At 44.5% G+C, this 27,553-nt stretch overlaps 2 protein-coding genes across 2 annotated transcripts in view; both read right to left on the bottom strand.

Moving 5' to 3' along the window:
- Positions 1-9,766, bottom strand: part of LOC133411655 (epidermal retinol dehydrogenase 2-like) — a 29,552-nt gene extending 19,786 nt beyond the window's left edge. The window contains exons 1-4 of the mRNA XM_061694255.1: positions 9,635-9,766; positions 7,071-7,427; positions 5,098-5,229; positions 4,817-4,916 (exon numbers count right to left, since the gene is read on the bottom strand). Coding sequence (XP_061550239.1) covers positions 4,817-4,916; positions 5,098-5,229; positions 7,071-7,391 — 553 coding nt within the window. The 5' untranslated portion in view covers positions 7,392-7,427; positions 9,635-9,766. The remainder of the gene's footprint in view (positions 1-4,816; positions 4,917-5,097; positions 5,230-7,070; positions 7,428-9,634) is intronic.
- Positions 9,767-13,707: 3,941 nt separating this feature from the next.
- Positions 13,708-17,819, bottom strand: LOC133411649 (proenkephalin-A-like). Its single transcript, XM_061694243.1, has 3 exons — positions 17,711-17,819; positions 17,456-17,602; positions 13,708-14,509 (listed from the first exon to the last, which is right to left on the bottom strand). The coding sequence occupies exons 2-3, from the start codon at positions 17,597-17,599 to the stop codon at positions 13,925-13,927; spliced, it is 729 nt and encodes a 242-aa protein (XP_061550227.1). The 5' UTR covers positions 17,600-17,602; positions 17,711-17,819; the 3' UTR covers positions 13,708-13,924.
- Positions 17,820-27,553: the final 9,734 nt, after the last annotated feature.

Genomic DNA, 27,553 nt, shown 5'->3' with positions numbered 1-27,553 from the left:
TATAGGTATGTAGTCAAACAACCAGGGCCAGATTTATTCACATACAAAGCCTCGAGCCCCCAAATGAAGTAAAACCAATAATTTAATTAAAATGCTTACTGGCTGAAAAAAACTCAATTCCAACGGCAGACATTGGACAGATGCTGCAAGTTTATGACACCAATGTTGATATAAACAGACAAACTGCATCACCATTGCTCGATTCCACCGGCTGTTTGACGAGCTACCACAGTTACCAATAACCTTTAAACACAGACATCTGTGTTCAGGCACACTTATGCAGCAGGTACCTCTCACAGACTGATAACTGATAACCATTTTGCTTGCGAAAGAAAAAACCTCGTGACGACTTCCTCCTCCGACTACAGTTAATGCATCCAGGCAAGTTACACATTAAGAGTTGTCAAAATAAAATATTGTTTTGTGTTTATACTGTGCTGGGCCAAAACTAATTTGTATCACAGCTGAACACTGTCGTATCCATCTGTTTACTAATTTTGAGTTTATTATTCCATGAGTCACTTTATAGATTTGAACAATCCTCTTCCATATCAATCAAAGGGTAATGATTGGTAAAGTCATATCTGTTTGACGAAGCATTGGGAAATAGACTTTGGAGCAAAGTACAAGAGAAAGACTGTAGGCAGGGACATGTACTCTATGTCAGTAAAGATCATGTGTGAGCATAGGCACAACTATCAAAAGGAAGGATTCAGGTTACAGTATGTCACCTTCAGTATGCATGTATACAATACATGAGTGTAGGTGTGTACAATTCCAATGAAGTTGGGACGTTGTGTTAAACAAAAATAGAATACAATGATTTGCAAATCATGTTCAACCAATATTTAATTGAATATATATATTTAATTGATTAATTAATATTTAATTGAATACACTACAAAGATCAGATATTTAACGTCCAAACTGATCAACGTTATTGTTTTTAGCAAATAATCATTAACTTTGAATTTTATGGCTGCAACACGTTCCAAAAAAGCTGGGACAGGTGGCAAAAACGACGGAGAAAGTTGAGGAATGCTCATCAAACACCTGTTTGGAACATCCCACAGGTGAACAGGCTCATTGGGAACAGGTGGGTGCCATGATTGGCTAGAAAAGGAGCTTCCCTGAATTGCTCAGTCATTCACAAGCAAAGATGGGGCGACGTTCACCTCTTTGTGAACACGTGCGGGAGAAAATAGTCCAGCAGTTTAAGGACAAAGTTCCTCAACGTACAATTGCAAGGAATTGAGGGATTTCATCATCTACAGTCAATAATATCATCAACGGGTTCCGAGAATCTGGAGAAAACACTGCATGTCAGCGGCAAGGCCGAAAACCAACATTGAATGCCCGTGACCTTCGATCCCTCAGACGGCACTTCAACAAAAACCGACATCAATGTGTAAAGGATATCACCACATGGGCTCAGAAACACTTCAGAAAACCAATGACAGTCAATACAGTTCGGCGCTACATCCGGAAGTGCAACTTGAAACTCTACGATGCAAAGCAAAAGCCATTTATCAACAACACCCAGAAACGCCGCCGGCATCTCCCGAGCTCATCAAAGATGGACTGATGGAAAGTGGAAAAGTGTTCTGTGGTCCACATTTCCAATAGTTTTTGGAAATTGTGGACGTCATGTCCTCCGGGCCAAAGAGGAAAAGAACCATCCGGACTGTTATGGACGCAAAGTTCAAAAGCCAGCATCTGTGATGGTATGGGGCTGTGTTAGTGCCAATGGCACAGGTAACTTACACATCTGTGAAGGCACCATAAATGTTGAAAGGTTTTGGAGAAACATATGCTGCCATCCAAGCAACGTGTTTTTCATGGACGTCCCTGCTTATTTCAGCAAGACAATGCCAAACCACATTCTGCATATGTTACAACAGCGTGGCTTCGTCGTAAAAGAGTGCGGGTACTAGACTGGCCTGCCTGCAGTCCAGACCGGTCTCCCATTGAAATTGTGTGGTGTATTATGAAGCGTAAAATACGACAACAGAGACCCCGGACTGTTGAACAGCTGAAGATGCACATCGAGCAAGTATGGGAAAGAATTCCACGTACAAAGCTTCAACAATGAGTGTCCTCAGTTCCCAAACGTTTATTGAATGTTGTTCAAGGAAAAAGTGATGTAACACAGCGGTAAACATGACCCTGTCCCAGCTTTTTGGGGATGTGTTGCAGCCATAAAATTCAAAGTTCATGATTAATTTCTAAAATCAAAAGTTTATCAGTTTGAACATTCAATATCTTGTCTTTGTAGTGTATTCAATTAAATATAGGTTGAACATGATTGCCAAATCATTGTATTCCGTTTTTATTTATGTTGAACACAACATCCCAACTTCAGTGGAATTGGGGTTGTAAATCACATTCAGGCCATGTTTAACTGTTTGTGTCTCTTCCTCTGTGTATGAAATAAAACTTTGTATGCGGAGTCAAAAACATAATTTAAAAATATGTATCCATCTATTCATCAAGTGGATGCGGAACAAAACAAACAAAACACCCTCCCTCCGCCTCCAGAGTGTCCGATGTTTCGTCGTACTTTGTAGTTGACCTTTCAGCTTTGATACCTTCGGCCCACATGACACAGAGATGCTTAAAAATCTAAATGATCGTTTTGGCACAGAAAATTATTGTAAGTGACGTTCGGCTTGTCGATCATCAAAACGGGAAAATATACAGTGGTGGCTCAGGAATCGAGCCAGCGATCGTCCGAGTTTTTGCTTTGACTTATGATCCCAAACTTGAGAACCAGTGGGTACGGAAAGTATTCAGACCCCCTTAAAATTTTCCACTCGGTTATATTGCAGCCATTTGCTAAAATCATTCAAGTTATTTTTTTATTCTACATTAATGTACACACAGCACCCCATATTGACAGAAAAAAAACAGTTGTTGAAATTTTTGCAGATTTATTAAAGAAAAACTGAAATATCACACAGCCATAAGTATTCAGACCCTTTGCTCAGTATTTAGTAGAAGCACCCTTTTGAGCTAATACAGCCATGAGTCTTTTTGGGAAGGATGCAACAAGTTTTTCACACCTGGATTGGGGGATCATCTGCCATTCCTCCTTGCAGATCCTCTCCGGTTTTGTCAGGTTGGATGGTGAACAACCATTTTCAGGTCTCTCCAGAGATGCTCAATTGGGCTTAAGTCAGGGGTCTGGCTGGGCCATTCAAGAATAGTCACGGAGTTGTTCTGAAGCCACTCCATTATTTTAGCTGTGTGCTTAGGGTCATTGTCTTGTTGGAAGGTGACCCTGTTGTCCCAGTCTGAGGTCCTGAGCACTCCGGAGAAGGTTTTCGTCCAGGATATCCCTGTACTTGGCTGCATTCATCTTTCCTTTGATTGCAACCAGTCGTCCTGTCCCTGCAGCTGAACCCCCCTCCCGCCCCCCCACAGCACGATGCTGGCACCACCATGCTTCACTGTTGGGACAGGTGATGAGCAGTCCCTGGTTTTCTGCACACATACCGCTTAGAATTAAGGCAAAAAAGTTCTCTCTTGGTCTCATCAGACCAGAGAGTCATATTTCTCACCATCTTGAAGGCCTTCAGGTGTTTTTTTTTTTAAGCAAACTCCATGCGAGCTTTCATGCGTCTTGTACTGAGGAGAGGCTTCCGTCGGGCCACCCTGCCATAAAGCCCCAATTGGTGGAGGGCTGCAGTGACGGTTGACTTTCTAGAACTTTCTCCCATCTCCCGACTGCATCTCTGGAGCTCAGCCACAGTGATCTTTGGGTTCTTATTTACCTCTCTCACCAAGGCTCCATCATCCATTCATTTTCTTCCGCTTATCCGAGGTCGCGTCTTCCCTCTCCCCACCCACTTCATCCAGCGCTTCCGGGGAGATCCTAAGGCGTTCAGAGGCCTGCTGGGAGGCAACGTGTCCTGGGTCTCCTCCCGGTGGGATGTGCCCGGAACACCTCACCAGGGAGGCATTCTAATCAGATGCCCCAGCCACCTCATCTCCCTCCTCTCAATGTGGAGCAGCTGCTGCTCTACTCTGAGCTCCTCCCGGATCACAGAGCTTCTAACCCTATTTCAAAGGGAGAGCCCGGACACCGTAGAGAGGAAACTTATTTCGGCCGCTTGTATCCGGGATCTTGTTCTTGTGGTCACGAGCTGTGGATCGTGAGGGTAAGAATGTAGATCGACCGGTAAATTGAGAGCTTCACCTTAGCTCCTTCTTCAGCACAACGCACCGATACAAAGTCCGCATCACTGCACCGATCCGCCTGTGCCATTTTTCCCTCACTCGTGAACAATTTTGTCCATAAAAGTAAAAGGCAGTGATAAAATCACAGGGGTCCCTAGGGTCACGAAGGTACCGACATACGGGGCTTTGAGGTTAAACACTGCCCAAAGAACTAGTAGTTAGCTGGGTGGACGCGCCGCACAAGAAGGCATGGTCAGTTACTGTTGTGCTTCCTATTAATTTGTTTTAGACGTATGATCTACAAGTGCTTTTTCATTGTCATACAAATGTTTTCTATAATTATGAATTTAATACAGAGTTAGCGCAGTTTAGTGATAAACTGTGATGAGTCACACAAAGGTGAAATATTAAAGTGCATCCTGGGTTGGACTTTCCTTTCATTTGTAAAATAAAAAAAAAAAAAAAAAAAACATACAACCAGTGGTTCTTCACCTTGTTGGAGGTACTGAACCCCGCAAGTTTCATAAGCGCGTTCACAGAACCCAATTAGAAAAAGAAAATCTGGTTTATCTGAAAGTCATAACAGATATTGTATTGTCTGGGACGGTTTAAAAGCAAATGGAAACATTTACTAAACCTGCCAATCCATTGACTCCTATGAGTCCTGCAGAGCTGGCAACGCTGACCAGATGGCCATGATTATTTGCGATCATGGCAGGTAGGAAGGCCTTATATGTCTGTTAGGGGAGATACACACAACACATACCACACAATATCAATCCCAGTTCAGTATACAATTTCCTTCTCGATAGAGCAAGATTGCCCCAAGTAAACCACTGGCCAAAGCAAACAGACAGATCCAAACAGCGCAACATACTATATAATCATTCTGAATGTCAAGTGAAATTCAAGACTGACCCAGAAGTGTGCCATGGTGTTGACTTCCATTGTCTTTTGGATTAGGGAATCAGGAGCATCCATGAACTTTTTTCCAGTTACAATGCCAGCATTATTTACTAAAATGCTGACATCACCCACCTCCCGCTTTACCTGTAGGTTGGGAGGGTTGAAAATGTGTAAATGTCGCATTTTCCAGATGAAAATCTACTCTAACTTATCCCAGTAAGGACAATCAATTATCAGTGTAACGCAACACCAATGAAGAATTCAAAAAGGTTTCTGACTATGAAATAAGTTATCTTCTACATTTGGAGTATAGTGGTAGTAAAAATGTATCGGTGGTTTTGAGCCTTTTGTCCAATTTCAAACAGTAATAAGACACATTTACATCTTCATCTTTCTTGCTAAATGTTGTATAAATCTTGTCCTATAGGCTATGTTCACCTTTTAAGGCATGATGGCCAGTTTGGATCGTTTCATGTAACCGTTCACGATACAAAAACAAACGTGACTTCTAATACTGAACGCAAGGTGTCCATAAAGTGACACGCATGTGCACAAAACACGTCGCGTGGGGCAGGCAAAAGGTTGACATACCGTGGGCTTTTCAGATCGACCGTGTGTGAGTTCATGTTTGCATGACCATACTCTCTCTTCCAGTACAAATACAGAGAAACGAAATAGAATTGGATTATAAAACCTGAATTGTATACACTTAAATACTTCAAACATTACTCAAATAATATCCAATCGTAATTTGATCGGGAATAGAACAATGGGTTGATCGTAACAACACAGCAGAGCACGACTTGCTCTCAAAGACACAGCTTCGTTGTGCTTCGTTTCCCCCATGCAAATAAGGGTTGCTAACTTACGTGGTGGCCTGCAGGTGAAGGCCGCAGGGATTTTGGGGCGCGAACTTGTAAGCACAAACACGATAACCAAAATTCCACCACGCAGTATATTTCAGCTCAGCAATTGACAGTACTGTGTGGAACAATAAACCTAAATTTGGCTCGCATTTTTTTCTGCAAAGTAGACAGACAGAATAGTGATAACTGTATCAATTACGTAAATACCATGACATCATTTTAGCACGGATAGCAATGCAACCTGCCAATTAATTGGGAAAAAAAAAAATGTGTTAAAGATCAAAAACATTTTCTTATTTTAATTGGCTGACATTTCTCTGATAACCACCTGCTCCACCCTAAAAGGTATTTTGCCGTCACTTCTAGTACACGTGTCGAACTCAAGTCCTGTGGGCCAGATTTGATCGCTATGTCTTTTTTTTTTTGTGGCCTGTGAAAGCCTGGAAAAATTGAGTGGCATGCCAAATGCACAGTGTATTTTAAAAACAAAGTATAGTGTCAAGATGTCTCATCTCGAACCAAACAATATTCTTGCAGAGGCAAAGGATATGGTGATATCGTTTTATTAATCGCACTAATTTAACATTATTTGAGGAGATGCATCACATAAATCCAGTCACTCAGCCGTGCAACATATTACAACATGGTGAAGATGCTCACTCACTGCAGAAGCAGCTGCAGTCAGACCATGCCCACAGATAGAAATCTATCAATGTGCTTTGGGGCTTTTTGTCCGATTTCAAACAGTAATAATAATATTTCTTGCTGACTGCATTTCACCTCAGTTGTTGAAAATCCATAAGAGCTACAATATAATATAATGGAATATTACTTAATGCAACAATGTTTTTTTTTTTTTTTATACATACAAACATTGTACTGTGCACTGAATATCTGCATGCGCCTATTTTTCCTTAACTAATAGATCAATTCATTTGTTAAGAAACTTAATACAGAAGGTTGCAATATTTTGCATTGCATACCATTATAAGGCGATTTGGGAAAAACCTGAAAGAATAGAGAAAAATGGTATCCTTCGAAATGTTGGGAATTTTTAGACAGGACTTGGTGAGGAACCTTAAACCTATTACCAAAAAAAGGGTATGTCGCGATCCTTACCTGGTCAGCCACTCTGTAAACCTCATTTTTGTCACTACAGTCACAAAGATAGTAGTGAACTCGAATGGCTCCATTCTCCTTGGCCAAATTGGCAGTTTCCTTCATGCCTTCCTGGTTTATGTCCCACAAAACCAGCGTAGTTTGAAGAGTTGCAAACTCCTGGGCCATAAGACGACCAATTCCACTGCCCGCCCCTGTGATTAGAACTACCTCACCAGATATGTTCTTCCTCTTCTTGGCTATAAAGCAGTGAATGAAGGATTCCACATTGTACCAGATGGACAAAAGGATGACTTGTATGGTTTCCAGAAAAAAATTCATTGTTAAGTGATGAAGTGTTCAAAGTTAGAACTACGCCTAAAATGAAAAGAGAGAAAAATAAGAACATGCAGAATCACACACGTTACATTTGTTTGAGTAGTTACGTTTTGAAGGCATTTTACGTAAGCCCATTAGCATTTTTAAAAGAATCAAATACCACAAAAATGTTCAAAGTCTTTTAATTGCATGCAGTTTCTCTATAATGCAAGATATCAGCAGTTTGTTTGACCTGTAGAAAGTAGTGGACTCCCATTGCCAACAACAACAGCAATGAGAAAAGGTGTTTTTATTGATTTTTGGTGAATATTTTTGATAACTCCACACAGTTGAACCACAAGGCAAGATTGCTGAAAAATTTGGCCTGCAGTAAGTCGTGGACTCCCATTGCCAACTACAGTGGGGCAAAACGGTATTTGGGTCAGTCACCAATTGTGCAAGTTCTCCCACTTAAAAAGATGAGCGAGGCCTGTCATTTTCATCATCGGTATACCTCACCTGTGAGAGACAAAATGAGAAGGAAAAAAAATCCAGAAAATCTCCCTCCAAAGATTTTCTGTAAGGTTAAGATTTGGAGACTGGCTCGGCCACTCCAGGACCTTGAAATGCTTCTTACGAAGCCACTCCTTTGTTGCCCGGGCAGTGTGTTTGGGATCATCGTTATGCTGAAAGACTCAACCACATTTCATCTTCAATGCCCTTGCTGCTGGAAGGAGGTTTTCACTCAAAATCTCACGATACTTGGCCCCATTCATTCTTTCCTCTACACGGATCAGTCGTCCTGGTCTCTTTGCAGAAAAACAGCCCCAAAGCATGATGTTTCCACGACCATTCTTCACAGTAGGTATGGTGTTCTTTGGATGCAACTCAGCATTCTTTCGCCTCCAAACACGACAAGTTGAGTTTTTAAATCAGAAAGTTCACTTTTGGTTTCATCTCACCATATGACATTCTCACGATCCTCTTCTGGGTCATCCAAATGCTCTCAAGCAAACTTCGGACGGGCCTGGACATGTACTGGCTTAAGCAGGAGGTACACATCTGGCACTGCAGGATTTGAGTCTCTGGCAGCATAGTGTGTTACTGATTGTACCCTTCGTTACTTTGGTCCCAGCTCTCTGCAGGTCATTCACTAGGTCCCCCCCCGTGTGGTTCTGCGAATTTTGCTCACCGTTCTTGTGATAATTTTCACCCCACGGGGTGAGATCTTGCGTGGAGCCCCAGATCGAGGGAGATGAACCAGTGGTCTTGTACGTCTTCCAGTTTCTAATAATTGCGCCCACAGTTGATTTCTTCACACCAAACTGGTTACCTATTGCAGATTCTGTCCTCCCAGCCTGATGCAGGTCTACAATTTTGTTTCTGGTGTCCTTTGACAGCTCTTTGGTCTTGGCCATAGTAGAGTTTGGAGTGTGACTGTTTGAGGTTGTGGACACGTGTCTTTCATACTGATAACGAGTTCAAACAGGTGCCATTAATACAGGTACCAAGTGGAGGACAGAGGAGCCTCTGAAAGAATAAGTTGTAGGTCTGTGAGTGACAGCAATCTTGCTTGTTTGTAGGGGACCAAATATTGATTTTACTGGAGGAATTTACCAATTAATTCATTAAAAATCCTACAATGTGATTACCTGACTTCTCTTCCCACGCCCCCAATTCTGTCTGTTGTGTACCTATGATGAAAATTACAGGCCACTCTCATCTTTTTAAATCTCATTCACTGCCAGCCGTCCCATTTAACGTGGATAGTTGACTTCTCAAGCCGTCAATGGCAGTGAATGTGTTAAGTGGGAGAACTTGCACAATTGGTGGCTTACTAAATACGCTTTTGCCCCGCTGTACTACACTCAAACAGAATGAAAAATAAAATGTATTTGATATATGGGGATTTGTTACACATTTGCCACCCTGGGATGTGTCATTTGTAGACGGTCCCTAACTCAGACGGGAAGCGAAATGTAGAATCAAGCGCCGTTATTTCTTCGGTGAGTGCATATACATTTGGAGTGACAACAAATCCAACCGCGAGTGTTTTTTTTGTTTTTGTTTTTTTTTAACAGTTTCCGAAATTGTCCTCTACATACTACATATGTGCCGAAAATGTAGTTATGAAGGCGACTACGAGCGTGTGAGAACTGAATGTCAAGCCAATGTATGTCGACCAACTTTATCTCGCTCTCCGAATCAACGACTGTTTGAAAGACTTCAACTAACGAGCGTCGATACGTGGAAGTAAGTTAACATACCGTGGTGGCTTGTACAGCGGGGAGAGGCGTGGAACTGAAACTGTTCGTTCCCCACAGGCTGTCGTATGTTTATGAAGCCTCAAGGAGCGTAAAACCCAACTTCAGGATGTGACGTCATGGCAGTCCACAGAGCTCCACTGGGAGGCGCCAGATAGGTCATGTGACATGTTATTGCCCTTCTCAAAAGCCAGTCACGACACATGAGATCGTCTGCCGCTTGTCATTACAAGCATGCTGTTTACTATTTGGATGTTTTCCTATTTAAGCACTAGTCAGCGTAGCTGTCCCCGTCTCCTGTGTTGTCAGTCTAGTGATAAGGTAGGGAGGTGCTAATCATGACCCAAAAAAAAAAAAAAAACATCCCATAATATAATTTACGGCACGGCGGTTAGCTCATCGTCCCACAGTTCTGAGGACCGGAGTTCGAATCCCGGCCCCGCCTGTGCGGAGTTTGCCTGTTCTCCCCGTGCCTGCGTGGCCTTTCTCCGGGCACTCCGGTTTCCTCCCACATCCCAAAAACATGCGTGCTACTTTCATTGAAGACGCTAAATTGCCCGTAGGTGTGAATGGTTGTTTGTTTCTGTGCCCTGCGATTGGCTGGCGACCGGTTCAGGGTGTACCCCGCCTCTCGCCCGAAGATAGCTGGCATAGGCTCCAGCACGCCCGCGACCTTTGTGAGGATAAGTGGTACAGAAAATGGATGGATGGATAATATAATTTATGACAGATTACATATTATTCTGCCACGTTGAATTCGCTCGCATTGACCGTTCTCCCACAAATGTCATATCAAAAGATCGATGTTAATTGCCAGCTATGATGCATATTTATAGTTACACATTATGTGTAACCAACTCCCAAAGATGAAATAAAAAATGTATGGTGCCCCAGACATGAGATGTTTAAAAAAGCTTTAAATTGTAAGAATGAGTTGATTTCCAGGTCATGTCTGAGGCTGCGTAGAGATGAATGGAGACCCCTTAAAAAAGTGGTTCAATGTGTCAGCCATGTTTCTCTGGTATACTGTAACCGACAAATGTATTTGGCACTATATTTTCTTCACGTTGGGAATTAATAATAATAATAATTATGATACTGGCGACCAGTTCAGGGTGCACCCCACCTCTCGTCCAGAGTCAGCTGGGATAGATTCCAGCATGCCCGTGACCCTAGTAAGGACAAGCGGTATGGAAAACAGATAAGATGGATGGATAATCATCATCATCATTGTCATAATGCATTGGACCTTAAATAGCGCTTTTTCATGAACTCAAATACACTTTCAAATTGGGCACATATCGTTGACTCCGCAGTCACACCCGAGTGGTAGTAAGCTACTTGTGGAGCCACAGCGCCCAGCTGGCGGCTGCCTTGGTCCCCCGCTCTGGCTATGGCTACTGGTGGGGGAGGCGGTGGGGCTCCCCTGTCGCTCCTCTGGGCTCCTTCTTCCTCTTCTTTCCATTCCTTGCGTCCCGTCCCGTCGCCGCCTCCTCCTCTTCTGGTGGGGGCGGGGGGTCCCCTGCAGGCTGCGGGGCCTGCTGTGTGGTTTTCATCCTTTCCTGGGTTGGGAGGGTCCACCTCCAACACTCGGGGGCAGGTAGTGGGTGCTGTCTGGAATGCAGGGGGAATCCCAGGGTCGGTGCTGCGGGGCTGGGTAGGGCGGCCCTCTTTGTCTGTGGTTGTCCTGCCTGATGGGACCGACCTGCAGGAGCCACCCCTCTTAATCACTCACCTAGCACACACTCATGGCCTCCTCCGGGTGACCGGTCGTCGTGGCGCCTCGGTGGGGCCGGCGGACCGCCCTGGGTCTCTCGGCGTGGGACGTGTCCCGTCCGCCGGGCTGCTCTCGGGTGCCCGATCCTGCCTCTCAATCGATTGGGTGGGGTCCTCAACCTCCGCGGTGCAGGCCCAGCAATTACAGGACACTTCTGTCAGTCTTTGTACACGCGAAACGGTGTCAATTCACTTGCACTTCATCTTCGAACACCTCGACAGCGCAGGGACCTACGCGAGGATCCTGTTCGTGGTCTTCAGTTCAGCATTCAACACCATCATCCCTGAACTCCTTTCCTCCAAGCTTCTCCAACTCAGCGTCTCACCTGCCTATCTGCCAGTGGATTTACAGCTTTCTGACGGGCAGGACGTAGCAGGTGAGGCTGGAGGAGGCCACCTCATCCGCACGCAGCATCAGCACTGGGGCGCCCCAAGGTTGTGTCCTCTCTCCGCTGCTCTTCTCTCTCTACATGAACGACTGCACCTCAACGCACCCGGCTGTCGAACTCCTGAAGTTGCACTGTCATCGGCCTCATCGAGTACGGTGACGTGTCTGCGTATCGACAGGAAGCGGAGCGGCCGGAGCTGCGGCGCGGCCGCCACAACCTAGAGCTGTACACGCTCAGAGACTGTAGCGATGATCGTGGACTTCAGGAGGTATCCTTCGCCACAGCTGCCCCTCACGCGGTCCAGCTGCCTTGTGTCAACCGTCGAGACCTTCGAGTTCCTGGGAATTACAGTCTCTCAGGACCTGAAGTGGGCGATCAACATCAACTCCGTCCTCAAAAAGGCCCAGCAGAGGATGTACTTCATGATCTTTGCCCGCTCTCTCTCTCCCCCCCCCCCCAGCAATTACCACCCCCTCGCCTGCGCACCTGTTCCCAATCATCACTATCACCGCCATCCGACGCCGGAGTATTCGCACTCACTCGTACGTGGTACGCTGGCCGACTCTCGAGACATCTCGTATTTACCCTCCGGTGTTATTGTGCGCTTCCAGCATTCCTTCCGTGTCTCCTGCTTCACTGCCCGCTTCAAGCACGCCGCCGAGCCCGTCCGTCCGCTTGCTCACGCTTCCGCCTCCTGCCAGTTCTTTGCTCCTTCGGACCACCCTCACGTATCGGAAATACCAGCCTGGATCTACCGCTCAATAAATCATTCTCCCCTACTCCCGCCGCCTCAATCTGCTTTTGGGTCCAGTTCAACATGATACGATTACACATCGTGACAATACCAAGAGAACTGGGATGTTTGAATGAAAGACAATCTCTCATTTTATTCATGATAAAGTGACTTACTTGATCAATAAATGATTCATAGTTTAGCCATTTTGAACTGTATGTACCCTGTGTGGAAAGAGCTTCCATTCAACCCCTTCCAGTCAATATAGCCTACTGATTATTTTGAAGGAAGTCCATTTTCAGGTTTTTATGACTTTTTCATTGGTCTACTTGCGTAAAACTCATCATATTCAATTAATAAATGCGAATTTTATGAACCGTTTGGCGGCACAGTGAACGACTGGTTCGCACATCCGCCTCACAGTTCTGAGGACCGGGGTTCAAATCCCGGCCCCGCCTGTGTGGAGTTTGCCAGTTCTCCAAAAACTGCGTGGGTTTTCTCCGAGTACTCCGGTTTCCTCCCGCATCCCAAAAACATGCATGGTGTCGTTGATTGAAGACTCTAAATTGTCCGTAGGTGTAAATGTGAGTGCGAATGGTTGTTTGATTCTACGTGCCCTGCGATCGGCTGGCGACCGGTTCAGGGTGTACCCCGCCTCTCGGCCGCAGATAGCCGGGATGGCCTCCAGCACGCCGGCGACCCTCGTGAGGAGAAGCGGTACGGGAAACGGATGGGTGGATGAAGTTGTGTGGAATTGTCAGGTTCAGGCACAACGAGAAGTAGCAGAAACTCAGTTTCACTCCATTTGGTTTTTATCATGACTTAAGGATGGATGTCTGTGAGGAAATAGCGCATCAAACACTGTGAGAATGTTTTCCTGGTGTGCTACGTGCTTTATCTAAATTAAGCAGGTGTATGCTCTCAATTCATCGGGAATGTTTATGAATGTTTATGAATACACCTCATAGTTAAATCATCATACTAAAACTGTTATAGATACGGTATTTGTAAACTCTACAATATGAATCGCTCTCTTGTAATATTAAATACTGTGCGTTTACTGTCGGGGCTATAAAGTTGTCACACACCCTAAAAAGATGTATGAAGAAATGATGTGTAATGTGATTTCATTCATGAAGTGAACATTTGTAAAAGTACACAGAACACCCCCAAATGACCTCGATCAACACAGTATTTTAATAAATAATATATTCAAATTCCAAACAGCCAAACTTTGCTTTTGACAGATTGCATCCAAATATTTAATGCTATCACAGGACCCACTGAAGCGTCAAAGTATAGGCAGCAGCACTTTATACAAAGCCAAATGAAGGTGCTCGGTTGAATAATAGGATTATCTGCGGCAGAAGTGAATCGGGTTTGAACTCTGGATTCCTAGTCCATGAACCCGCCATACCTTTTCTGTAGCTCGCCATTTTCCCATGCACGCTTTGATACTTCCCCATTCTTGTTGCTGTCCACCAACCACTCGGGCCTGCCCACACGCCTCATGAACCCGCCATAACGCTTTCTCAATCCACGACCCAACACTGCCTCCAGCAGGTCACCCTGTACCTCCCCGTCATCAGCACGCCCCCAAAAGCCTCCGTACCGCTTTACAGCTTCGCGATCCTGAATGCCCCCCTCTCTGCCATGCTCAGACACCGTATTAAGGATCTTCAGGATCTCCCGCCGTATTTTGTCTTCCTCATCTTGATTTACGGAATCAGCTAACAACCCTTCTGAAAAAGAACGCCGAGACATGAAGCCACCGTAACGCTTCATAAAGCCGCCGTATTTCTTGGCCAGCTGGTGTCCTGGTGATGATGCATCCTCGTCATGAGTTGTGATGATGCCAGCTGCCTCTGGTTCTTCTTGGACCCCATCAAAAGGAACATGGTTTGCTTCGTCCAGTAGGATGTTCCAGCAGAGGCGGAGCTTCTCACTGTCCAACTCGCCATCACACTCGAGTGAGCATGTCTGAGAAAAAAAATTAAATCCATGATCAACTCTTTCCGATCATATTCAAACAAAGTCTTTGCACTGCATACTCATTGAAAGTATAATTATTCATGTCAATGTTTTTATAGGTATAACATTCTGTCAAAAATAAATGATGAACCTTTGGAAGATTAGAAAAAGACAGTTTAGAAAAAGACAGACCTGCGAGCTCCTGTGTGTGGACATGTGTGCTGGATGACCAACCCTCGTAATCATTGTAGAAATCATTTCATTGGATGCGTTATTCCTAAGATTATAACATTTTTTAAATCATCCCATGTACTGGCTGGCACGCAGCTATGGGGGTGCGGATGGGGGGGATTAGAGATGAACGTTCAGTGCGTGGATCACGCATACTGTACACACTATGAGGGCCGCGGACCTATTTAAGTCACCAACTCCTTCCGTATTTAATAAGGGTACCCGCTAAATGCTCGCTGAGTCGTCCTCTGCATATAGGGACGCCTCCATGCAAGGCTTTTAATGGGAATGAAAGAAGCTGCTACGATTGGACGGGATTGAAGCCAGCCGTGACGAAACCCACGGCAGCGCAAAGGTCCCACTTTTAAATGCGCCGGGGGCACGCCGGTCCGCGAACTTACCAAAACCAGTCCGAGCCCGTCGACTCGCAGCTCTGAATTTGCACGAGTCGCGAAGATAGAGCCTCTTGTCTCACAGCAAGACGTTTGTACATGTTTTGTGCTCGTCTGGGTTGTTTCCAGTGCCCTCGCTCAGACCAATAACATGTACACTATGTTTGGTTCACGAAAGACTCGAAATTGCCTGTATGTACTTGTATAAAAGGGGCTGGTGCTGTGTCTGTGCAATTGACTGCCAATCTGTCAGAGGAACCCATAGGGCATATGCCATCGATATTGTTCAGCCGCTGTAGAAACCCATATGTCAGCGTTCTTGGAAAGAAGCTCAGGATGAGTGTCAAACCTAACCACGTACCTCTTTAAACCAGGTCTCCAGGTCATTTCACACAAATTTCGAATTGCACAAATTCACGGCAGGTTTTAAGCCCCACTAGGGGTTTCCTGCATTTTCCGCTGTGATTGAGGTATTGATGAATAAGCGAGACCCTCGGCACCCTCGGCGCCCTCGGCTTTTTGATGACGCACAGCTTTCGCTCCTCCGCATTCAGACAATAGGAGATTCTACTACTACGATTAAAACTGTGCACATTCAGTTGTTGGCGTACCGGTCATTTCCATACGGAAACAGTAAACACATCATTTGCTGGAAGGATTACATTTGATTACAATGAAATGAGTTGACCTCAGGGGAAATGTATTATTTGTGTTTGCCCCATCAACGAGGAGCAGCTGGGCGACCACCAGCAGCGTCTAGAAATCAAGATGAGAAATTAACCTAACATACATGTCACTAATAGTTTTTGTGGAATGATAAATTGAAGGCCAAAAATGTAAAAATGTTGTCAGTCCACACTCAGAGTGATGCCCTCAACAAGAAAATTGTTCATGGCTGATTCAAAGGATTGTTTTTATTCAACTGTGGCCACGGTACCGCTGGAATGGAAATTGATTCCTTTCCACTTCCTTCGGGGATTTTCAATCATACGTGACCCATTCAATCTATCCTTGTTTCACGAAGCCCCGCCCCTCCTCGGGCCATATGCCGAGCCATGCTGAATTGGCACTTGAACTAAAAAGAAAAAGAGGAGCTATTGTTATCTGGGGAATGACTGACGTTCTAAAAAAGAAGAAATGGCTCGACACTGGAGTGGTTACAACACTCAACAGATCAGATCCCAAAAATCCCCAATGCGTCTCCAATATCCATCACACATGCAAGGCAGTAAAACAAACGAAGAAAGCGCTCAGCATGCTCCTCAGTCAACGACCCAATTTTCAGTGCTGCCGATGAAAGTGGAGTTCCAATGCTGCTCTTTCCCACTCTTCCAAACACATCAGGACACCTACTGTGGGGTGGGGGTGGGGGTGGGGGTGTGTGTGTGTGTGTGGGGGGGGGGGGGCTATTTAGAGTACAATATGTTCCAAATCTCCTATTTGTCATTAGTTTTCACATATTTGAACCATCAGAAATTCCTGTTCGTCTGCACTGAGAATGGATTCTTGCTGAGCTTTCAGTGCCGCTGGCTTATGAAGACAGAATTAATGAACAGGAAAATTGAATTGAGGACATATTGGCACTTCAGGGCTGGTGGGCGGTGGGGGGGATGGTACGCTCCCCTCTCAGGGCAGTGATGAAAAGTATACAATACATAGCTATTGTGTTGAGTAGGAAGTGCTAGATTCGATAATAAAACAAAATTCAAAACATAATTCAGGATTTCCTTGTGCTTTACTCACTTACATCAGAATGTTGACTGAAAAAGTCACTTGAAATGACTTCATTTGAAGACTTCATTTGGTTGCACACGATTAAAATATGTTAAACTAACATATTATTTCTTCATTTTTTGAAGAAGAGGTGAACGTTACATCAGATTTGTTTTGCTTTTTTTTTTTAAATTGAAATGGTGCCGTATCTTATACAAACTCTGAAATCAATACAAAATACAAAAAATCTTAAACATCAAAAGGGGATATTTGATACAACCCGTTTCACATCTAGCATTACTGAATTTTGGCACTTCATAAATTGGCATGTGCATTTCTAACCTGCACGAAAGAGGAAAAAAACTAAGGTTAAATCAACTTTTTAAAATGATTATTCCTATTTCTATAAGACCTGCTTAACTTGATCTATTGGTTTATTGAGTGGCCGAATGCACGCAGTCATCCGCAATGTATTTATTTCCATTTTCTTTGGGTCATAAGGTTTTATTGTGTAGCCGTGAACATGCGTGTCCTTTGAGATAAATTCAGTGAGTGATGAGTGAATCAGAAGAAAGACAAGAAGAAAACAGCGCTGGAAAGAAAAGTGTCATAACGTTACCAAAGTGGAGAAACCAGAGTGTTGCACGAGCAAGCGGTACACGCAGAGCGCGCACTCCTTTGCACAGTCGGTTCCAGCTGCCAGCGACACGCATGCTCCCAGAAGCAACATCCAAGCGCAGCTGCGGTGTGCGCGGAAAGCCATGGACTGAGGGGGGGGGACGGGACAGAAAAAACACATCACTCTTCCGACGTCTGCTTCCCTATTACATAAGACTATTAGCTGTATTGGTGTTTAAGTGGAGAAAACTCTTACCTTGTGAGTCTAACAAAGTTCTGAGCAATTCCTCCTCCACGCGTACCCACGGGGTTACCGACCGACGAAGCCGGCGCGTGCAATTTATGTACACGCGCTCACCGAGAGCCACGCCGCCAGTCACCTTCCAGCCAATCAGCAAACACGCTGCTTAATATGCCATCGATTTGATTCCAGTGCGTTTGCGACCACCGTCGCTCGGTAGTGGAGCTCTTTATGTTGTTTTTCTAGTTTACGTCACCGACGGGTTCAGGCAGAGGAGGCGCAGTATTAATAAGAGCGACAGATTTGTCATATTACTGCTTGGCAATAGATAATGGCGGAGGACTGTGCATGCCACTTCAGATGTCAAAATCTTTAGTTGCTACATTGGTTCATAATGTATGTCGGTAACGGTTTTCTCCTGAATGATGACAATGAAGTCAGCGTCCTCATATTGCCTTCATCGCTATTCTTGGTTTTTAGAGTTATGATATCCAGTGTAATGTATGTGCTGTCAAATGGGATCAGAGATTCATTTATTATCCTTCATGTGCTGTCGAGGAACCCAAGGCAATGCGACCTGTGACGGCCAAACATACGGTATATGTTCGTGAGAAAAAGCGCTTAATTTGATCATGGTTGTACCTGATTAAAATGTGGTAAACTGACGTGATTTGCCCCTGATCTCCTCGAAAATAAAAATCATACATCATAATGGTCAAATTAAGTCAAGTCCAAGGACTTTTTTCCAGCGTTCCTTTCTTGTCTTCGTATTTTTACTGCTGACTTTCAGAGACAAAATGGCATTTCCATTTCAGGTGTCCCTTTAAAAACAACTCGCATCCATCCATCCATTTTCCACCGCTTATCCGAGGTCGGCTCGCGGGAGGACGCCCAGACTTCCCTCTTTCCTAATCGCTATGAGGGGGAAAATGATGCAATCAGCTCCTCATCGCAGTGAGCACAAAGAAGGCACGATGTACTGATGACACTTTCCTTCTGCCGCGAACTCCCAAGTGGCAAAACGAGCTCCTGAATCCTGGCAATTACAGTCCTCATATTAAAGGCATCCGCACGATGGAAAAGAAATCATCCGATGACCAACAAAGTTGCTTGACACGTGGATGACGAATTAACGGTAGTCACTGAATTGAGCTCATGAACAAGGTGAAGCCGGAGTGACCCCATCTCCCTTATTGGGTGAGAATCAAGGTTGGGTTACACCCTTGACTCATCATCAGTCAATCACAGGGACGGTACCTCTATATTCCCACGCCAAGAAATTTAGAGACTTAAATGTATACCTCCCCTTGTTGGTTTTAGTCTTCTTTCCAAAGAAATCAGTGCAGCCTCTTGCAGAGTAGACTATTACAGTTTCTCTTCTTATTTTTTTTACCGGTTAGCGACAAAAGATAAAAAGAAGGAATTGGACACCTCTCGACCTCAAATCGAGGGTAAAGCTATATAAGGGCGGTTGTGCGGCCTAAACGCGGACAGCTGCATGGCCTGAGCTTGGAAAACCACCGCTTGCGTTCTCACTGAGTCATCAGGCAAGTTCATCACAGTATTTGAATTGGCAGTACAGTCCCAAAAAATACAACATCAAACCAGTAACAGCGCGAGGCACTCCCTGAGGCAGAACGCAGTGCTCCCTTCCTCCAGCCCAATCCCAGCGGGCCAACCGAGATGCACTCCGAGGCGTCCAATCGAGCTCAACAAACCGCTCTCTTTCTGGTTCTTTTTTTGTTGTCAAAGTTCAGTGAGACGCAAGACTGAAATGAGCTACATTCAAATATTGACAACTGCGTCCTGTCCCTTTGAGCTAATTGCAGGAATGGCAGTATGTGGGAAGTACCCTGCTTTTCCACTTACCTGTCAGCCAGCCTCACCAAATATAAATAATTGATGACATCATATCCAGCCAAAGGTGCGGCTGTGCTAAAAAAAAAAAAAAAAAAAAAATGTGTTAACGTGATCAATACGGTGTCTGTAATGTTCTTGGGGTCACTGATGAATTACTGTCTTTAATAATACCTGTTTTGATGAATACCTCTTTCCTTTTGCCAAAGTATTTCAGTGGGACAGTTCCTTTGTCCTTTCTTCTTCGTGTTGATGATCAGCTCCCACAAGAACAAAAATCTAACCAGTCCCTTTGGGCATCAATCACTCCACAGCTTTAATGTGCTTTAAGAAAGCAAGCAGTTTTTATGGTTGCCACCGGGTCACATTTATATTTTTTTGTGTGTGTGCATTGATCACAGACTGAATTGATACATTCACTTCTTTCAGAAGTATGAAGCTATCTTTCTCAGTCGCTTTGACTAGTTTTCCGGACTCCTCATTAATGTTCACAAAGAGTAAGCGCATTTCTCATTGCTGATAAACTTGATTGTTTTTAGCAAATAATCATGAACTCCGAATTTCATGTTCCGCAACAGGTTCCAAAAAAGCTGGGACGGGTGGCAGAAACGTTGAGGAATGCTCATCCAACACGTGTTTGGAACATCCCACAGGTTGGGAACAGGCGGGTGCCACCGGTGGGTAGAAAAGGAGCTTCCCTCAATTGCTCAGTCCTTCGCAAGCAAAGACGGGGCGAGGTTCACCGGAATAATCGTGAGTTGCAGCCATAGAGACCAGGTAAAGTGAGACGAGATTCAAACCCGCAACGTCCCAACTGTGAGGCAGACGTGAAAAGGAACATCTTACTGCCAAAATATTTCTTCAGAAATTGGATTCCGCAGCTCAGGTTACTCTACTTTTTTTCCAGGGAGGGACAACTACTGTATTTGAGGAAATGCAGTATACCTGTATCCATATAAAATGGCCATCTTCGTTCATCACGCACTGTGTATGCATGAAAGAGAACATTTCTCATACATTATCTCCCTCGCACAGATATCTGTTATCATTGCTGTCGCTATAACAACAAGCTAAAGACAAGCTTTTTAATTAAGACAAGGCGTTCAGCTAGCATAACTAAGTCGCCTTATTGTTTGTTCTCAGCACTTATTTGTCAGGAACAGGAGTAGCAATAAAGATTAGACCGCAAAGCCAGTCAGGCCGACTTTGTAAATACAATTTACGGCGCGTGGGTGTGTGCGTGTGTGCGTGTGCACTAATGGGGAATTAGAAGACGATGTGAGATATTGTATAAAGGAAAAAAACACTTTGGCAAAGGGCATCAGGTGTGCCACACTGTAGAAGCAATATCTTCACAACTCAGAGAGAATGCATTTGGGAAAGTTATTCCCAAAAAGTGGGAAGGACTGAGCAGTCAAATGGAGCACATTCAAAGTAAATAAAGGGCTTCTCGGTTAACCATGTACTGACGTGACGGTTTGAGCTTACGAAACGTGCACAATGAACGAGTTGGTGCAGCGGCGTTAAGAATACGTCATGCGGCACAAAGCAGTTATTGCCTTCCTTGCTATTCTGTCATTTTATTCTGTAATATTTAGGGGGCGGCACGGTGGACGACTGGTTAGAGCGTCTGCCTCACAGTTCTGAGGAGCGGGGTTCGATCCCCGGCCCCGCCCGTGTGGAGTTCGCATGTTCTCCCCGTGCCTGCGTGGCTTTTCTCCGGGCACTCCGCTTTCCTCCCACATCCCAAAAACATGCACGCCAGGTTAATTGAAGACCCTAAATTGCCCGTAGGCGTGACTGTGAGTGGCAACGGTTGTTTGTTTGCATGTGCCCTGCGATTGGCCGGCAACCCGTTGAGGGTGTACCCCGCCTCCTGCCCGATGACAGCTGGGACGGGCTCCGGCACGCCCGCGACCCGCGTGAGGAGAAGCGGCTCAGAAAATAGATGGATGGACGTTAGACTAATAAGCAAGATGATGGGCTGAATAGTCTTCTAAGTAGGGGTTTGACTATTTGCTCATTTTGGTCGTATTTGGTGCCTTTTCCCCATTTTCCCCATGCATTGAGTGAGTTACCTTTGGTGCTCTCTGTACATACATTTCGAAATAAAAGTGTGAAAGCATTCATTACAAAAAAACATGAAACAAAATGAGCATATCGTCTTCGATACGCAAAGAGGAAAACAAATGAGACAAGACGTTAATGAGATGAAACTATTTCCAAATGATGTCTTTAAAAAAAAAAGCTCATTCAAATCTCGTTGGGTGTGATATCCTTGGTGTGTGTCATGATCAATTCTACAAGATTGCGAAGGACATAAAATGACATTCTCCGGGAGGTTTTAATGCAGGATGCAGGAGATGAGCTGATAATGAGGACAACTGGTTGGAGACTGGGTGTGTTATTATACTAAATTATATCGCACCTCATACTGAATCAGCTGCTTTATGGCAGAGGAAACACTTCTCCTTGAGGTCTGGTACAGAAGATTTGCATAATGTCCTCAGTTTAAGACAGTACGTGTCATATTTGAGTCAAGTGGAGGAAATTTGTTCCATTTTTTCTGAGCTCCCTTATTTACTATCCACTGGAGGTATGGCACATGGGCCGTGGTAGAATACATTGCATTTTGGTGCAGCTACGAGACGATGACTAAATATTCCGTTTTCAGAATTCATTGTCACTTATTTGAGTCACTGTGGTACGAAAGTGTACAGTCCAAGTCATGACAAAAAGGGTCCTCCCGTCACGTACGGAGCGGAGCCGGACCCAAGAGCAGGCGGAGGTATGGAATTCTTTTGGATGAACGCTCATATGTGTTTGGCAAAGTTTGAAGCCGGGTGCCCTTCCTGACGCAACCCTCTGCATTTATCCGGGCTTGGGACCGGCCTACGGTTTGCACTGGCTTGTGCCCCCCATAGGGCTGCATTCGCATGCTGTCGTGGTTACCAGGCTAACATTAAACAATTAAGCTACTTAGTACATTGGAAAAGGCCACGCAAGAACAAAGGACTATTGAAGTAATAAAATCACACAAAATTATGGGATAGTAAAAATTAAAGTATCGACTATATTTTGTCATTTTGCCGTCACAAATCCCCCCTTTTGATAATAAATTAATCAATCAATCAAACAAAATGGTGGAGACTGGTTAGCACATCTGCCTCACAGTTCTGAGGACCCGGGTTCAATCCCCGGCCCCGCCTGTGCGGAGTTTGCATGTTCTCGCCGTGCCTGCGTGGCTTTTCTCCGGGCACTCCGGTTTCCTCCCACATCCCAAAAACATGCATTCATTGGAGACTCTAAATTGCCCGTAGGCGTGAATGTGAGTGCGAATGGTTGTTCGTTTGTATGTGCCCTGCGATTGGCTGGCAACCAGTTCAGGGTGTACCCCGCCTCCTGCCCGATGACAGCTGGGATAGGCTCCGGCGCGCCCGCGACCCTCGTGAGGAGAAGCGGCTCAGAAAATGGATGGATGGATATATATATATATATATATATATATATATATATATATATATACATACACACACACATATATATATATATATATATATATTCATTCATTAATTTTCTGTACCGCTTATCCTCACTAGGGTCACATACGTGCCGGAGCCTATCCCAGCTGACTCTGGGCGATTTCTTTACATTTTATTCATATTGTTTTGTGGCTGTGTGAGGCGAGGTCAGTCCGAATTGAACATCTTAGCGGAATCAGGTATAAGAACAGCGGAATAAAGGTCAGCTTTATTGTTGCTCTTGTCTGCAAAATATATTTAGAGGTTTTGGATTAGAGTGCAAAGAGCAATTTTGTCCAAACCACACAATAGGGGCACAATAGCTGAAAGCATTTCCACTGTCAAAGATGTATTCACTATGTTGTCACTTTTTTTTTTTTTTTTGTATGATTGCATCATTATGGTTAATGGTCAATTCTGAAAACCCAATTGGAAAATATAAGTCAGTAAAATAAGTATTTTTATTCTTTCTTTCTTTCTTTCGTCTGACTTTGTCAGGCAGAGGGTAATTTGGCCAGGACGTACTTACCAGAGAATTGTAATTCAAAACAATCTACACACAGCACATGCACAGGAAGGGAAGTAGTGGCATTGTACTTTATGTAAGTTTAAAGAAACTCAGAGAAGATTACAGTGGGCATACTCTGCAAAATCCCATTTTCAAAGAGATTCTCTTTAAAAAGGCATCAGAAAAATCGCAGGTAACATACAGATGCAATGAACATTTTTCGGCCCCATCCAGCAACAGAATCAAGTGAAATGTACAGCACTGTACAATAGGTACACATCTCACAGAAATTGTGCAGCCCTACCAGAGCATATCACTCAAATCTATACGGCCATTGTCATCGCCAAATTAGGTAATCGGTAAATTCGGATGGCTCGAGCGATTACTAGTTCTGCCTATTTAACATTTGACTTAGCACAAGATATTTAGTCAAAACAATATATCAAGTGTGAAAGTTTAACCTGGTGGTGGTTCGCCTCTCACTCCCCTTTTGTATTTGGTGTGGCATGTGCCGGTCATTTTTTTTTTTTTTACAATTGATGAACATGAATTTGTTTTAGGCACTCGGCTATGCAAATAAACTGTCAATATCATTTGTTCCATTTTTAAATGAATAAACTTGGTATACTTGAGTATCAGTCTCAGTGCAACAAATCTGTGTGACCAAATATAATACTAGTACGAGTCAGTGTACAATTGTCGGGCAATTTGATCAACTCTCCTCCGTTTGGCCACACAAGGAATTCATCTTTGCCCGTGACTGGAGACGTGTTTGGAAGATTTGGATGAGTGGATAGTGTTGCAAGGATACAAGGAACACAGTGTATGGAAGAGCAACAACACAACAATTTACTTGGCCCTCCAAGTACCACCATCGTGACTAACAGTACTTTTGCAAATGAAAACCGTCAATATCAATGTTTGGGGTGGGTTAGTCATCTGTCTATTTGAAGTGGAAAAATACAGAAGCAAGGGAGGGTTAGTTATTTTTTTTTTCTCTTATTGTTTCTGGATAAATATGGGGAGAGAATGACGACAGGAAGGGAGGAGACGAATTAGCAGAATGCAATCAGAGAAGAGAAAACACGAGCAAAGGCTGTGGGTGTGTTTGCAGCATAAAAGCAGCTCATTTGTCTCATTTGTTTGAGCTTCCACAGCCGAGCTTCAGTCAAGGAAAGTCTGATGTATCCTCTGCCGAAATCTCCTTGCTCCTCGATGGTGACTGACTGTATGAAAGCACCAGCTGGATCGTAAACTGAGCAGAACTTCAAATAAAAAGTGAATCTTCTGTTTTTGTCATAACTTGATTGTTTTAGTTTGAATATTCCTATTTTGCTATTTGGGGCAGTATTTGATACCAAAATGACTTTATTACACTGGCAAAAATGGCATCCATGGCAGAGTTCCAAGGCGAAAACCATCGCTGACCAACAAGAACAAAGGCTCATATTATTTTTGCAAAAAAACCCATCTGAATGATTCCTTTCAGAAAAAGAACATCATAACAACAGTCAATCATGGCGGTGGTAGTGTGATAGTCTGGGGCTGGATGACTTGCTGTGATTGATGGAACACTGAATTCTGCTCTTTACCAGAAAATCCTGCAGGAGAATGTTAGGCCAGTTCGTGACTTCAAGCTGAAGCACACTTGCGTTCTACAGCAGGACAACAATCCAAAACACAACTTCTGGAGAAAAACAGGTTTGGAGAGGCCTCGTCAAAGTCCAAACTTGAAATGCTGGGACATGACCTCACAAATGGCGTTAAGGCTCGGAAATCCTCCAGTGTTGCGGAATTAAAACAATTGTGCAAGGAAGAGTGGGCCAAAATATCCCCACATAGATGTAAAAGACTCATTGCCTTTTCTTGAAAACGCTTAATTTCCGTTGTTGATGCTGAGGGTAGCCTAACCAGTTAGCAGGTTTACGGGGCAATTACTTTTTCACACAGGGCCGAGTAGCTATGAAGAGTTATTTTTCTTTCATAAATAAAATCACCTTGAAAAACAGCATTTTATGTTTACTTAGGTTTTATTTGTCTGATATTTACCTTTCTTAGATGATCTTTAACAAAGTAGAGAGACTATGCAAAAAAGCAAAAACAAAAATTTGAGAAGGGGGCAAATACTTATTCATACGCTGCAGAATTTGTGAAATATTAGTTAGTTTGTCCCCTCCTTAAGCCGTCACCTTATCGTGGTGGTTAACCCCCCCCCCACCCCACACGATCAGAACCCGAGTGGTGTTCTGTTATTGGACATCTGTGCTCAGCACGGATTGCCCATAACAAACACCATGTTCAAGCATAAGGGTGTCAACACGTGCACTAGGCACCAGGACACCCTAGGTCGCAGTTTGAGGATTGACTTTGTGGCCGTGTCATCGGACTTGCGGCCGCATGTCTTGGACACTCGGGTGAAGAGAGGGGCGGAGCTGTTAACTGATCACCACCTGGTGGTGAGTTGGCTTCGATGGCCGGTGAAGATGCCGGTCCGACCGGGCAGGGCCAAACGTATTGTGAGGGGCTGCTGGGAAAGTCTAGCAGAATTCCCTGTCAGAAGGAGTTAAAACTCCTACCTCCGGCAGAACTTTGCTCACGTCTCGGGGGAGGCGGGGGACATTAAGTCAGAGTGGACCATGTTCCACGCCTCCATTCCCGAGGCGGCCGACCGGAGCTGTGACCGTAAGGTAGTTGGTGCCTGTCGTGGTGGCCATCCCCGAGGGATGCCGTCAAGCTGAAGAAGGAGTCCTATCGGGCCTTTTTGGCCTGTGGGACTCCTGATGCAGCTAATGGGTACCGGATGGCCAAACGGAATGCAGCTTTGGTGGTCGCTGAGGCAAAAACTCAGACATGGGAGGAGTTCAGTGAGGCCATGGCGAACGACTTCCAGATGGCTTCGAGGAAATTCTGGTCCACATCCTGCGTCTCAGGAGGGGGAAGCAGTGCACCATCAACACTATGTATAGTGGTTATAGGGGCACCGCTGACCTCGACTCAGGACGTTGTGAGTCGGTGGGGAGAATACTTCGAAGACCTCCTCAATTCCACCGACACACCTTCCCATGAGGAAGCAGAGTCAGGGGTCTCTGAGGCGGGTTCTCCTATCTCTGGGGTTGAGGTCACCGAGGTGGTTAAAAAGACCCCGGGGACGACCCAGAACACGCTGGAGAGACTACGTCTCTCGGCTGGCCTGGGAACCCCTCGGGATCCCCTCGGAAGAGCTAGAGGAAGTGGCTGAGGAGAAGGAAGTCTGGGCTTCCCTGCTAAAGCTACTGCCCCCGCAACCTGACTTCAGATAAGCGGAAGAAAATGGATGGATGGATAGTTAGTTTTTGAAATATGACTGATGACTCAACAAGGGCCATCTCGTTTTCTCAAAAGTTATGCTTTGTTTAATGATTGTGCAATTCCGAAATACCTTACAGTTTCATTTGAATCCAATTAAAAATAAAATTCAATGTGTTTTGCCCGATCCTTCGTGTTTTCTTTAAAGAATTGGAAACATCTTACAAATTCTGCCTGGGTAATCAAGTATATGAGCACAACTGTCTCATGTTCTCTCCTTTGGTGAATAAAAGTAGGGCTGCATCGCAGAATAAAAGCAAGAAAATGAAAAGAGAAAGTTACGCGTGTTCAAATAAAGTGCTCAACTTCAGAAAATAAAGTTTTTCTGTTTGGGATCTTGATACAAGAGTGAACATAGTACATATATTAACTTAACAAATCTTGAACTCCGCTCCTCAGAACTGCGAGGCAGATGTGCTAACTGTTGAACCGTTTAAAGGTAATGTATGCACTTTCAGTAAGCGCTCCCAGTGGAAACCACTGCCTGGTCGTTCCATTTCTAAGCGCCATTTGTTCCAGATATGCTCTTCCTTTATCGGTCATTTTCTGCTCCTTCTCTGTCTTTAACTCAGCTTCCACGCCGAGTCACTTTTTCTCTCCTCTGCTACGTTTCTCCTCGTCTTTGTT

Source organism: Phycodurus eques, chromosome 13 (assembly GCF_024500275.1).
Source record: "Phycodurus eques isolate BA_2022a chromosome 13, UOR_Pequ_1.1, whole genome shotgun sequence".
In the NCBI taxonomy this organism is placed as follows: Eukaryota; Metazoa; Chordata; class Actinopteri; order Syngnathiformes; family Syngnathidae; genus Phycodurus; species Phycodurus eques.
The sequence above is the reverse complement of the archived record's forward strand: the minus strand, read 5'-3'. Positions and strand labels throughout refer to the sequence as shown.

Coding starts and splice junctions, on each gene's coding strand:
- LOC133411649 (XM_061694243.1), bottom strand. CDS start 17,599: ATGGCTTTCCGCGCACACCGCAGCTGCGCTTGGATGTTGCTTCTGGGA. Junction 14,510..17,455: donor ACTCTGGTTTCTCCACTTTG/GTAACGTTATGA, acceptor TTTTTTTCTCAG/ACATGCTCACTCGAGTGTGA.